General features: G+C 35.2%; 1 protein-coding gene across 4 annotated transcripts in view; it reads right to left on the bottom strand.

The window, feature by feature from the left end:
- The window catches only part of LOC134531665 (intraflagellar transport protein 88 homolog), a 150,706-nt gene that overhangs the window by 74,480 nt on the left and 60,969 nt on the right, over window positions 1–15,257 (bottom strand). For 3 of the 4 annotated variants that reach the window (XM_063367445.1, XM_063367447.1, XM_063367448.1), the window contains exons 2-4: window positions 15,059–15,215; window positions 12,958–13,005; window positions 4,448–4,629 (exon numbers count right to left, since the gene is read on the bottom strand). In XM_063367445.1, coding sequence (XP_063223515.1) covers window positions 4,448–4,629; window positions 12,958–13,005; window positions 15,059–15,215 — 387 coding nt within the window. The remainder of the gene's footprint in view (window positions 1–4,447; window positions 4,630–12,957; window positions 13,006–15,058; window positions 15,216–15,257) is intronic. The other variant, XM_063367446.1, reaches the window with a different exon arrangement.

Here is a 15,257-nt window from a genome sequence, read left to right as displayed (position 1 = left end):
CTGTGTGAGTAGATGCAAGTAGGTGCCTCTTTCAAAATTCTAAAATATCTTGCCTGAGTGGGCTCTAGGAAGCAAGAAAAATATCTTTATATAAGGATTTTAAAGTAGAGTTTGAGGGATATTGTTCACGAATTTTCAAGTCAGCGGTGTGGTAGAGTGGTCAAGCGCATTGTCTGACAATTCACCGGCTAAGGTTCAATACCCATATATATATATATATATTTTTTTTTTATTTTTATTTCTCACAATATTAAACTATTAATAGCAGAATTTAAATACACTAAAAAGTTAATTTACATTATTGGGTGAGGTTTTGAATAAAATAAACATTTATGAAAATTCTATAAATTAACAATCTACACTGCTTTTTATTTGTTATTAGAAGAAAAATTACATTTTTTTAGGGTGATAATTATCAAAGAAATATTTAAAATATAAATATTGGTCATACCATGCACATTTTATGAAAGCATTTTTTTAAACATTTTTTTCAAAATATGATTTAATGGGAAGCATACTTCATTAAAAATTAAATTAAGGTCTTTCCTCTATCAATTTTGATGCAAACTAAGCATTTCTGAATTATTGGGGTGAAAACAGGAGCACTGAATTGATGATGAATGATTAAATGTATTTTAATTGCCTCTTCTCTTAACAATAACTCACTATTGTTGTAGCGATTCAGGGGCACTTTGTAATATTTTTATTACATTTTTGACTTGGCAATAGAAATATACATCACAGGATTGAAACATATGAGTACATTTGGGTGGAATGACTTTCATAGTACACGTTACATTGCCTTGCTCATTGATGAATGTCTCATCGTACAATGTTAAATCTGCTTAGCCACTCCACAAATCAAACAATAGAATTAATTTATTGTTATCAACCTATGGCTTTAATGTTGTTTCCGAGATTTTTGCATAAAGTTCTTTTGTTAGATTTCCTAACTTGGAGAGAGTAACGACAACATTTTTATGTTTTTCTTCTACTTTCTTGACAATACCAGCAATCCGAGGACAGAATACATAAAAATAAATAAAAATACTAGGAGTAACAGTTTCCCTAAAGCAGTTAAACTGTACTGCGCTTTAAGAGTCAGTGGTCGTAGAGTGATTAAGTTTCTGCACCAAAATGGTCTTTGCACCCTTGTAATCCAGTGGCCTGACATCTGGTCTGGTCAGTGTTTATTACATAATCAAGGTTGAAGATTGGCATTAAATGTCTTGTTCTGTATACAAAAGTTCTCTGCTGCCGCCACCATTTCTTGCAAAGTTGCAACATCACTTTTGCTGACAAATTTGGTGAATTTTCGCTGTCTTATTGAATGTTGACCTTTGAACATTTTTGCCCAGGTATCACTAGCAATAAAGTGAAATTTTTCTTACAAATATGGGAATGCAAATGCCATTGCCCATTGTTGTAATGTTCTCGTCATTTGTTAATAACAACTTCAGGCATACTGAAATCTTCCCCATGATTCAGAGTAAATGAATAAAGATTTGTCATTTTTAGTGCCACCTTGTTTGGTTTTTTTCCTCCAAATTTGAGAATAATATTTTTTTTTTCAAGATTGAAAGTCTCGATTTTAATCATGAGAACTTCCATTTTGGATGAGTATCAGCAAAGTCTATGACTTTCTTTTTATCAGCCAAGGCCACCAAAGCAAAAGAGGAACTCGCCGAGGAATGATCTAGAGGATCATAATCATCATCTTTCACATCTTTACTTGAAGAAGAAACCTGTTACAAATATGACTGCATATGTAAAAGTATGTGTGAGCAAAGAGAGAAAGATAGAGATAAGTAATGAGAAAATACACGTACATCATAAATATTTTGTTCGTCAAGTTCTGTGTATAATATGAAATCATCATTTACTGTAAAATTATTATTCATAACTTCAATAACCTGGTCTGCATTTGCTTCACACAGACACAAGAGGATTGTCGGTGATCATGTCTTTAACTTTAAAAACTGAACAAGCATAACAAAGAACACTAGTGAAAATTTTTTTTAAATCTGCATCAAAAGTTGTAGTACCAGTTTTTTACAAATCACTTCACTAGTAGAAAATTTTGTTGCGTTTCCATTTGTTGGGTTTACATTTTCCAATAAAATAATATGTTTTAATGACAAATCACTGCACTGCGTATCGAGACGCTGTTTACAACTGTAGGAAAAATGGTATAGTAATGACCGACTAACTACAGGGGATTTGAAACAGCTGCCAAAGTCACGTGCTCTGAACATAATAAAATAAAATAAAGGAAAAGGATCAAATGCTGCTATAACGACAACAAAATGTTGCTATTAAACTACCAAAAATTTATCATTTAAAACAATTCCTGCTTGAATAAAAAAATTAAAATGGAAAAAAAAACTCTACTGACAAAATTAAATGTTTCACTGTCAAAATAAAAGATAAATTTTAATTCATATTGTTTGGAAGTGCAATTTGTACACACTGAATAATATTTTTAATTAACAAAATTTAATTGTAGTTGGTGTTATTGATATCATAAAACTGACGGATATAATTCAAATATTATCTGTAGTAGTGCGGTGTTAGTTGGTTTCACACTCATCTTCACTCGTGCTAGTTTGTTTATGTTGTAAGTAAATTTTGTGTAGGTGCTCAAGTGAACATTCAGGATCTGAATTTTTTAAGCTTAACATGTCTGAAATATGCTCTGCACCAGTGGATATGTATTTGTCTCACAGAAAACCGTATCTAGCACGCTTATGATCTTGCACAGTGTGTGTGTGTGTGTGTGAGGACTCGTCAAAACTACAATTGTTCTTGGTTACTGCACATGACATAGCAAAGCTCCACGACTAGCTTGATGTGGATTACATCACTGTTACTAAAGCTGCCCATACAGATTCCCTAAAATCCCTGTGTCAATTATTGAATGGTATGTCATGTTGTGTCAGCTTTGAAAGCTTTGGCTGTGTATGTTGAATTTTTGACCAATAGAATTTGATTTTACTCCCAAAAGTATGCAAAAGGTTGGACCCTGTGCTCGTTGGGAAATTCCACTTTCAAGTGAATTACCCTTAGTTAGTGATTTTGTAACAATTTTGTAAAAACACTGTAGGGCACACAAAGCATTGAGCCCAGTAAAGACAAAGGTTTCAAACACAAAGCCTAACCCAAAATCGCAAAGCTCACCAACTTGGGCTCATAATCATGGCCAGTTTTCCAAGTGTTTGAAGTCATTATTTCAGACTGCATGTGGTTTGTGGACAGGACCTCATGGCCTGCACAAATGTTCTGATTTCTGCCAGCATTCTCCAGAAGATCGCTACCACATAGTCAAGGAGTTGAAGGTGTGAGTCAACTGTCTTGCAAACTCACACTACTCTAAACAGTGTCAATCCAATACTTTGCATCATCAGTGTGGTTCTAAACACGATTTGTTGTTGCACTTTGGACATAAAGCTGATATTAAATTTAATGGCAACATGGAGTCCAATGTCTCTGCAAAAGAAACTGAATCAGATCAAGTTGCATCGGCAGTGTCTCTGGCCACAAGTGCAACAACAGTGTTGCTCCCTGCAGCAAAAGTATGTATTCTTAATGCTTCTAGAGCCCAGGTGGTTGGTTGTTCGTGCACTGTTTGACACAGCAAATCAAGTTACTCTCATCACTGAACACTGTCTACAGGTGCCGGGTATGTCATGTAAGCCTACACACCTAGCAATTCAAAGTTTTTCTGCTACATCTGTAGATATTGCAAAACCTTGTACGTCATTCGTTTTGACTCCTCGTGAAGATAATACTCAATATGCAGATGATGCATTCGTCCTTCCTAAAATCACTAACCAGTTACCAAGTGGCCAGATCTTCCCTGAAGTACCGTATTTACGCGCAGAAGGGTCGCCCTCTGCCTATGGCTCATACCTTTATTTTGGGCAAAAAAATTCTAACATTTGCACCATAAGGGTTGCCCCTGCATATAGGTCACACCACGTATCTCAGAAGACTTATTTTTTATACATTTTTTTTCCTTTCATCCACTGCATTTTATTTTTTTAACCATCCCTTTGCCCTTGAGAAAGAAGAGATGGCAAGCTACTCTTTGTCTTTTCCGTCTATAAGAACTAGCACGCACGCAAGGCTGGAGGAATAGAAAATGTCCTCTTATAAACACCAGCGAAGGCTGCAGTTTTGTCACGGTATGTTCTGCTGAAAGTGTGGGAAGTCTCATTCAAAAACAATAATGATTGGGCACAGTTGCATCATGAACACCTGTCAACGTTTATTGTGTGGGTGCCAGTTCACGGGACATTTACAACGATGAGAGGGAGGGAGAACCGTCAACACTGCCACATGGCCTCATGCATAGTTATCACACACTGTTGCTTCCTCTATGGCTAGTTTATTTATAGATTCCCCTCCCCTCCTCATCATCATAACAATATGCATGGCAAGTACTTACAGTTCTTCTTTCTTCGTCTCTAGCTGCGGTGAAGGGCCTTTCATGGCTTGGTTCAGGGGGTCGAACGCAGTGCCCGGCCTCTGGGAAGTGTAGCCCGCCCCACGGACCGCCGTCATCGGGCGCCTGAACCCGTCCTGGACCGCGGTGGCTTGTCGGGAGATGAAGCTCGTGCCTTCGCGGTACTGCAAAAATAACAGACTAACTTTCCATGCTTACGACATGTCACTTGTACCAAAGACAAACAATTCAATTGTGTATATAGAGCAGACCCATTTCACGCACCCAATCATTTCACACTTACCTAAATGTAACAACACTTATTAATGGGGCCATAGTGGTTGAGGGCCTGTAGAGAATCTTTTCACACGAGGGAAACCTGGTGGATGTTTCAGTGAGCCAGAGATCCTCCCCAGCCCTGCAATCTGACACTGCTTCATTCTCATCTCATCCCTCCTCATTACCTCCAACCACGGGTCTACTGATGCCTGGTGAACTATTTTCACAACATTTTAAAAAAATTTTCTCAAAATTTTTTATACTACAACATAAGTTTTTATATATAACCAAAAAAATTAAATACATATACTACAAAATTCTACTACTAGTAGTAACATGCCCATTTTTATGTTAAAAAAATTAAATATTTCCAGAGATAATTACACGTGATTAAAGTTAACTGTGTCCACTTATTTATATACTATTTAATGTGTAGAAACAACTGAAGTGGGCCATAATAAAAATGCACGTAGTGAAAAGGTTGCTGTTGCAGAACTCCCAGCTACATTGCTGTTTATTTTGTGTCTTTTTCGTGACTTTCATGACCCGTCCTTCAGTTCTGTGACTTTATCGTAACTTGTAGACATAATACCAATTAATTACCCCAATGTCTACAAGATGTTAAGCTCTAATTTAATATCATCATTCATCTTAGGGCTCATCCATACTTTTGTTTAAAAGAAACATGCTGCTTTATGTGGCAGAGTGTTCAATGCTGGCAGACATGTGCACACATGCTATTAATAATTCATCATAATGCATTTTTTTTATCAAAAGTTGTGAACATAGTCCCCATAAATTCATCTCTAGCTGACAAACCTGAATTTTTGGGGTTTATTAATGCTCCACAACAATGAAATTACTGTAGATTTGCTACAGGATGGTTTCATGAACTTGTCCAAACTATTAGCAAATAAGATGGGATCCAAAGAAGATGAAAAAAAAAAAGGCAGTCATGCTGAATATCTATAAATTGGACAGACTAATTAGAATTGTAAAAATGTTATGCATAAGTGAGAATCAGGTTCACAAGACTACTAATTGACTTTACATTGGGAATCTTTGGATCTAAAGCAAGCACTAAACTAACTTAAACAATCAGGAGACAAGAGAGTTGAACACTTGGTAAATGCTGGCAAAAGATGCTCAACTGGTGATCTATTTCAGTTGAAGCGAGCATCACATGGAGGTTTTTCAATAATATACAGTCTAAAACAGCAATGGCCTTAGTCCATAAAAAGGTTTAAATCAATCTTACCCTTAGCAAGAATCATGGGCGCAAATCTGTAGGATTTCCAGGGGGGGCCCGTGAATTCTGTGGTTTAAGAATTTTGCGCTAGAGGTCAACCGAAACAAGTCTTCTCTGGATGATAAGCTCGTATGTTATACACTTTATTTTTACGTAAGTGATATTAACAATAAAGCAGAGCAACATGTTTTAGTAATTATTAATTAATGACTATAAGAAGTGATCTCTCAAACATGTTTGAATAATTTGCTAACCTAAATACAAAAAATATCCATGAAAAAATCTATAAAAATAATATACGTGAATATAATGCAAATAGATAACACCCAACCCATTATTACCATTTTCCAAAAGTGTTTATTCTAATTTCACTTTAAAAATAAATGATTAAATTAAAATAAAACAAATATTTAAGGGGGGCTCCCATACAACAGACATGATTTTTTTTGCAGTTTTTATAGATAATGGTACGGAACCCTTCGTGCGCGAGTTCGACTCGCACTTTGTCGGGTTTTTTATGCCACATCACATAATTACTGCGATTCAAATGCTGTTCGTGTAATTCTTTGTTCACAGTTTTTGATGCGCCCTAAAAACCCAAAGTGCCAAAGCTAATAAACGGATCAACATCAAATGAACGATCGAATCATATTAAAACCCTTAAAGACTATTTTATTTAGTAAAGGCATCAACCAGGTAAAAAAAGAAAAAAAAAACTTATGACACAAATGAAAAATCTCGGAGATAGAACTATGAAATTTATCCTACAGCTAATTGAACCACATACATTTCTCGGCTTATATTTAGTATAATCAGTATTTTGGCAGTGAATTATTTAGTTAAAATATGCCGCTTGATTAGTTATTAAAGAGACGCGTTTGCTTCCTTCTTAACTTAAATACGGATGTGTAACGTTTAAATACTTCTTTCTCACTCTTACTTCTGTTTACTTGTGCAGTGTTGCAGTTATCAAATAACAAATGTTATAAAGTGATTATCGGCCATGAATTGTGAAAATTATCGTTTGATAATAAAAGGGGAGTGATTTTTAATTCCATATTGACGAGGAAAAACATTATTCCCTGTATATTCAAATGTAACGTACAGAGCAGCTAGCCTTACAGAATGGAGATGAGCTAAAAAATTCCAGAAAATGGTATATAAGTTTCAGTTCGTAAATAAACTAAATTCTGCTATAATTAATGTTAAAGTATTAAGTTGTTTATTTACTGGAATAAATAACTTTACATAATCACTTAAATAAAATATATTACCTAAATAATAGTCACTACTTATAAAACAATCAATCTTACCACATGAGAATCAGATTCTATTTTCCGTTTCTTCAGCGTCACGAACTTATCCATGTTGATGTTTGCCAAGAAAGCAGAAGACTGGCGCACACGAGAGCAAAACCACTTTAAAAACAGACTACCTGAAACCTATAATACTGTCGTTTCAGAGGACAAGGTAGTGTGGGTAACAATGGGGAGGAAATGCTAACGGAACACTACCCTAGCTTCGTCCTTTGGAATGAAAGGTTTCTAGGAATTAAGGATTTCAAAGTTCTCACTGGAAAACTCCATACCATGGCTTTTGCAGAAGGGGTAAGGGAAAACAACTACAGAACTCGAAGGTAGGAATGTAAAGCATGTCAAAGTATCTGTCGTTGTTGTAAATAATAATCTGATATATGTATATGTTGTGTACACCATTAACTTTAAAATCACGAAGTGGGCCCCCCAAGGAGGGGCCCATTAATTCCAGGGGGGCCCGGGCCCCCCTGGCCCCCCCGGGATCTACGCCCATGGCAAGAATCACTCAAAGAACCTATCGATTTATACATCATTGCAATCATCACATTCACAGCAAAACAGTGTTCAAATATTCTGAACATGTCCACTAAAAGAAACAAAATTTTTATTTTACACTGGAAAAAATACCTCTATATTTCAAAGCACTATTCTACCAAAGTTTTCCAAAAATAAGTAAAAAAAAAATAATAAGTACGTCAAAACCTAAACTATTGTAACGGACTTCTGTTCTTTATTTTTTCATTGTGTGAGGGTTTTTTTTTAAATTTTGCACTACCAGCAGTCTCTATCAACCGAAAAATCCCTTTCAAGATTTCAATTACTATTAAACATGATAAAAATGAGTTTATCAAAATTCTTAGGATTTTAATTTTCTTTTTTTTTTATACGTATACTTCCATCCAAAATGAATTTATGTGCTTATTATGATTTAAATATTTGCCCATTCAGTTCTTTATACAATTCTACTGGACTACAATGTCTATATTCTCACGTCGTATTCAGTCAACTACATTGCCGTCAATTACATTATTTTTTATAATTGTTGTTAGGGCTATTCCTAACCTATCATCACTACCTCCTTCTGATTGAAAAGCTTAAGGCTGTAATAAGTACCTGTTTTTGCACATTTTACACTTAGCTTGATACACATCATTTGCATATTGTATTACTCAGCTGAACTCTTGTTCCTGATTATAAATTGTTTTGATTAAATCATTAAACCTTTTATCAATGTGACATGTCAGGGCGTCGATATATCTTCCCAGGAGCTTCTTTACCTCGCTACAGCCTGGAGCTACTGCTGGAAGAAAAATAACTTTTCCAAAGGGAGTAGCTACAATTGTCATAATAATTATTATTTTTTACCAGTTAACGAATGTTGACATCAATTAGAACCTAGAAGTTTAGTGCAGAAATGAAGCATTATTTCTTTGCAAAGGTTCGAGTTTCTGTTTTGTTAATTTTTTGTTCAAAAATATGTTTTTGCCATGGGTGAAGCCATTTATTTCATATTATAGGATTAAATTTATTTAATTACAAATTGACTAAAATAAAATATGTTTAATTTGTACTATAAAATTATATAATGCTACTTAAAATTATAAAAACTGTTTGTATAACTTAAATTTATTTTAAAAAATTCATACCGGCTTTTTGTGAAATCAAATTTATAAATTACAAAATCAAAAAACTATTTTGACAAAATCAGCTAATTTAATTTACCATAATACCATAATAATAATAATTGATCAATAAGCTGTAAAGTCTCTGGGTGGATTTAGGCAATTATCTTATAACAACTCATAATGTGAGGTACCATGGAGGTAAAGAAGCCAAGACTACTTGCCTCTAATTAGGATGCCAAGATTATTTGAAAACAAATCTCTTTAACAATATTTATGGGCAGTGGCGAGGCGTGAGGTTTACATGAGGGGAAGCAACAAATCCGTTCACCCCAAAACATGGCCAGGGGGGGGGGGGGTCCGGGTCAGGGTCCTCCCCTGGGAGAATATGGATTTCAAGGTACAAAAGGGTGCTATTTAAGTAGTTTTCTTAACTGAACATTGACTATTCCACAGGTAGAAAAATTGACATTTATTTTTAAATTATAAATAATTTTTGAAAAATAATAAATTTTACTTACATTATTCTGATAATAAAATACCTACTCTACATTATTTATATACTAAGTGGGAGTTTAGTATCATCGATATCTGGTACAAAATATATAAACAGACAACGCATGGCAAAGTAAGTACTTAATAAAGAGAAGAACCTCATACAAATGTACTAGACTAGTAAAAATTAAATCTTGGTATTTTTCGTACCAAGACAAAATAAATTATCTTCATAACATAACATAACAGAAACTCTGTTAACTGGTACGTGTACCAAGAAACTGGCACGTCAATCATTCCATTCCTGAAACGCCACCTCGCCACCTGCCGTGCCGAACTGAAGCGGACATGTTCGCTTCAGTTCGGCAAGAAAGCGTTACCTTCGTAGCTTCTACCACGTATTTTTACAGCCAATCCCCTCCTTGAACCTTTGTACCATGCCACCCCCCTTCCGAAAGGAAACTACTGCGGCAGCCTTCCTGCTGAGAGCGGTCCTACCAGCGCTTCTAAAACAGCATGTTTTGTGTGTCAACTAGTTTTTTCTTATAGTGCACAGCGCACAGTATTGGGTCCCAAGAAGATAGTGTAAAAAATACATACACCTAACTGCACGAGCCAAAGTAAAATACTATTCTGAATAAAATATTTATTTAAAAAATACAATGTCTGGAAACTGCCTGGGCAAGCACTGCTTGCCTTGCTTGCCCTGACGAGACGCCACTGTTTATAGGTTTTTAATACTCTATGCCATGCTTTATAGACTGTTAATGTAATTGAAAAGTGAACACTACAGTTGAATAAGTATGTTTCAATTTACTGGTGTAAAAAAGCATCTGTGTAACATAAGGAGATGGCGGACTCTGTCCGGACTCTGTCCGAAGTGTTTGTTATTTTACTTCCCCCTCCCCGTCTTTTTTGTATAACCTAAATTACCCAAAAAGATTATTTTGTTAAATATTACAGCCTCTCAACAACCTACACCTTTTGGGCAATGAGAAAATTCAGCAGTCAGTTATTTTAGAACCAGAATACTTGGCTAGTATTCAGGGTGTCTACAAAACCAGCTCTACAAAATTCCCTGACTTTTCCCTGTTTTCCAGATCAAAATTTGTGATTTTCCCTGACCTTTCTTGTAAATTGTAAGATTATTTTTTTAATTTTGTTTCCCTAGTTTTGGTGTGGGAGAGTGTGTGTGCGTGCGATTGCATAATAGTATCTATACGGAAATAAAAAACCTTATATATTTAATTGAACAGACCTTCGGTGCATTGTAACATGTTTGCAAATAATGAAAAACTTAAACTAAAGGCAAAGTAAACAATAGTGTACTTACCATGCAATACAAATGTTTTAACTTTCAAAATAAATTTAAGTATTGCAAGCAATAAAATATTATGCATATAGATCAACAATACCATTTAAATGTAATCCCAACATCTGTACTAATCCACACACAAACATATGACCACACTGAAATAACACAGCACTACACAGAAAAATTACTGATTCCTCAGTGTGTCTATTTCAGCTTTCAAACGACTTGCTTCCTTTGCAGCATCTTCCAGCAATTTTGTTTTTTTTTTTCCTCCAAGTCTTTCACAGCAATTTCAGCATACCTTTTTTGCTACCTTTCTTTTTCCTTGGAACAAGCATCAATGGACTCTTTAGCTTTCACCTCTGCATACTTCGCTCGAGAATTTCTGGCCGCATGAATAAGAGATTTGGTGATAGGGACATCTCTCACTTCACCATAGGATAGGACAGCATCATAGACGATATGCCGTGCAATCAATGAGGTCTCCTTCTGATTCGTCATTCAACACTCAGCATTTACATAAAAACCCCGTTCAACGTTCGAGTTTCCATGTGACAGAATCATGATCATCTTCATTACTCTTAGAACTGATGGATTACTACCATTCTCTTGAAAAATGCTATTCCAAAATGAATCCAATTGCACTGTACTTCTTGTGTACTTCTTAAGAGATACTGTTACAGAAGGAAGAGAACACATGCGCTGAAATTCTGTAAGAACATTGTCAGCGGTTGAACCAGAAAGCCAACGATTTTCCATCAGAATGTCAAGCAGAGAAGTCATTCGCCGTGCTCGAAGTTTGGGATCAGCTGCGACAGAAGGATCAAAGCATGTAATTGCTCTTGTCAGTGGATAAGCTAAAGGACTACGTTCCAACAACTTTGACACCATTTTCGCTATTGCATTGCGACAATCACGACGGAACTTCATAATCTGAAGGTCTTTAGTGCAGCACGACATGCAAACCCTATATCAATTTTTTCAAATGATGTTAGATTCTTAGTATCTTTTACATCTATAGATTTAGGACTACTTGCTGTTTTAAGTACCTCTTCTTTTACAAACCTTGTCATTAGGTTGTTCAAAACAGATGTGAGAGCACTGTGCAAAAAAGGGGCCAAAGGTAGATCTGATTGGAATTCAGTGAGAAAAGATTCAACATGATTGGCCAGGGTTATAAAGAATGCAAGCTTTGCTTCTAGTAGGGGATCTTTAATAGCAGCAGAAAGAGTTTTGAAACTATCAATTTTTGGAGGGTAATAACATCCACACACACGAATCCGGCCGGCAGCCATTACCAAAACATAACAAGAAACTGTCTCTGGCACAGAACAAAAAGAACACACTAGCACACCGTACTGGAAAGTACGGTACTACGCAACTAATTTTGTTAAACGTCCTAGAAAAACCGCAACAGAAAATACTGATGCGCAAGCAAGCAGTAATTGTAAATTTTAGTAAAATAATTATTAATTGCCTTGAGAATTTCCCTGACTTTTATGAGGCTAGGTTATATTTCCCTGACATTTCCCTGACTTTTCCAGAAAAAAAATATTCCCCGACATTTTCCTGTTTTCCAGATTTGTCGACACCCTGGTATTTCATTAGATTTGGGTTTTATTTTTAGGCTAATTTTGTTTTTAAAACCAGAGATTTCTGTGGTATTGTTTTAGTTTTTATGAACTCTTGTTTATTCATAAAGATAACAAATACAACATTTACTTGTTTAGTGATACTTACTTCATCAAAACAGTGTTTTTTTGACTGATACCTACATGATGCAATTTTACAATATCATAATTTGTAATAAGCATGTGTAGCTACTGGGAACAATACAAATAAATCATTAAGTAAATGTGCATTTGAAAAATGTACCAATGTCATAACGTAAAAATTAGTTATGTACTAATAACAGATGTAATATTTAAAAAAAAATTTCTAATCTTTTTAGTATATACATTTTGAACTCCATGCTAAATAATTTACATCTATTGAATTTAATATATTAAATTATTAGGTTATTGAAAATATGCTGAATAATTTCATGATTATTTTGTTGCATTTCAGTGCTATATGTGTATTATCTACCTATCATTTTGGAGTTATATGGTGTATTAACTTGCATCTCTGTGTTATTTTGGCTTTATCGCAATTAACCATACAATCTTGTCCCTAGTCATTGTGACACTGAGAACTCATGCACAGTGTACACTGTACCAGTGTAACAGCCAACTTACCCCGGACGAGGTCCCCAGTCGCATGGCAGTTCCGGGTTTAGGCGTTACCTGAAACAAACCAGGAATACAGAGGAAGCAGTAACTAAAACTGGCTCGTAATGTGTGACAAAACTCTCTGAAAATGGAGGGGAATGCTAACCACAACTTGCTATAATAATAATAAAGATTCTATTGATCCACTGCCATGCAGCAATTCAGTGGCATGTTCTCTGCTACTATGCAAGTGTGAATGTAAACTGCAAAGATATTTACTGGAGAATTTACTGCATATGGCTAACTCTAAACTTCTGCACCAGAGGCAGCACCAGCGAGGCCCGGGCCTAACCACCATTTTCAAAATTGATAACCGGAAATAAGACCTTTTTTATAAAAAGACTCAATTCATATTACGTAAACATTAGGTTTATTTTGAAAACTGTAAGATAAGTAAATAAAAAAAACTGTAATCTTCTGCCCCTTTGAGAAGGGCAGTTTGTAATGAAATGAAACTACTCATTCACCTGCAGATTTGTAACATTTTACATTAACGCATGAGTTGTGTTGTTATATTCACCTAATATTAACACAAGTTTAATCCTAACAATTAATTTTCTACCTTTATAAGTTTTAAGTGTATTTTCTTGACTTACAATAATACTTTTAAAATAATTATGATTAATATTACACAAATTGGACTTCAGAGACAAATAAATTACACTCAGAAAGCCACAAAACTTACCACTTTGCATCTGAATTTTAAAAAATTACCCGGACCACACTTTGATGTGGGAGTCAGACCACCTGGTAGAGCCTGGGCTACCAAAACTGCACTTAAGCCCCTGTGGTACAGTCTCTGGGCCTACCCAAAAATAAATCCTGGAGCCACCCCTGTTCTGCGCCCACCGAGTGTTTGAGCGTCTGTGTGCTGCGATGACGCAATCTCTCAGCCAGTGGAATAATGGTCTTATATGTACAAATTCCCATTTGCACGATACTGTTCGCACCAGTAACGTTTCAGAGTTGTGTGTCTGGACATATGTTCCTTTAAAAAAATTGCTTCATTTAGCATTTCCTGCTACACATTTATTTTAGCCCAGCAATTTCCAAATATCTTTTACATGTGTACACATTTATACATATATGATGTGTGTCTGAATGTAACCAAAATTAAAATAAAACAGTATAAATATACATTTCAAGAAAAGAAATATTACATATTTTACTTCTAATAGAGTTAAGGGTTAAATCAGAGGAAAAAAAAACTGGCACACATAATACTCCTAACAATAAATAGTCTTTTATATTTACATTTTCGTAGCTACAACCCAAATTTTTTTTTGATGAAAACCGGCATTTTACTGAATTTATTGCTATACTTCAGAATGTTTTAAATTAATCACACACAACTTCTAACAATATTACAATAACAGCACTGTCCAGAAATTTGCAGAAGTCAAGCAATGAGTGGTTAGCTAGTTATTTAATACACATAATTGAATTTTCTACCACAGAAAATCAAAGCATGTAAGTCAATGGATTGTCATATTGAATGCAAAAAATCTTTCAGTTTTACATGTGAAACTATTGGAGATAAATGATCATATCCTTACTAAAGTTGACTAGAACTTAACTAAACATTTTTTCAATATTTAAATTTTTTCAAACATAATTTCAATGTCATCCTGCCACATGGCAATTACAGTATTCTCTTGGGTCTAGTATATTGTACATGCATGCATCAATAATGTGAAATTGTCCAAATTCTCACAAACACAAATAAAATTTTTATGCCAAAACTAACCCTAATTTTTATAACCCAGAATACACACATTTCAAATGGTCAACCATTTTTAAAGTTACACAATCAATAAGATGCTAAGACATTAAAATACTTTTCTTGACTAGCCAACTTGACAGGGTGTAAACCTGGCGAAGTATATTATTTGCGTTCAATTACATGCAGTTATGGGCTGTGATTTTTTTTTTTTAAGAGGTTAACTTATAAAGTATCAGATAAGACTGACTTGGACACGTAATAATGGCAAAGGCAGTCAACATTTAAAAATCACTTTGCTGTAATTGTAACATCTCCAAGACAGATATTACGCAGAGTGCGACGAACGGGACTAACGATCGGCCTCCTGCCGTAGCTGGTGCGAATTGCCTCCTGGAACACCTCGTCCTGCTCCAGGTCCTTGGTGCTGAAGGCTGACGGGTACTCGTTGTACCCCGAGTACAGGTCGTCATCGCTGGCCGGCGCGAACCGCAGGGGCTCCATCCTGGGTCAAACCAACACGCCCATACTTCACACAACAAGAGAT

Source organism: Bacillus rossius, chromosome 5 (genome assembly GCF_032445375.1).
Source record: "Bacillus rossius redtenbacheri isolate Brsri chromosome 5, Brsri_v3, whole genome shotgun sequence".
Classification (NCBI taxonomy): domain Eukaryota; kingdom Metazoa; phylum Arthropoda; class Insecta; order Phasmatodea; family Bacillidae; genus Bacillus; species Bacillus rossius.
The sequence above is the reverse complement of the archived record's forward strand: the minus strand, read 5'-3'. Positions and strand labels throughout refer to the sequence as shown.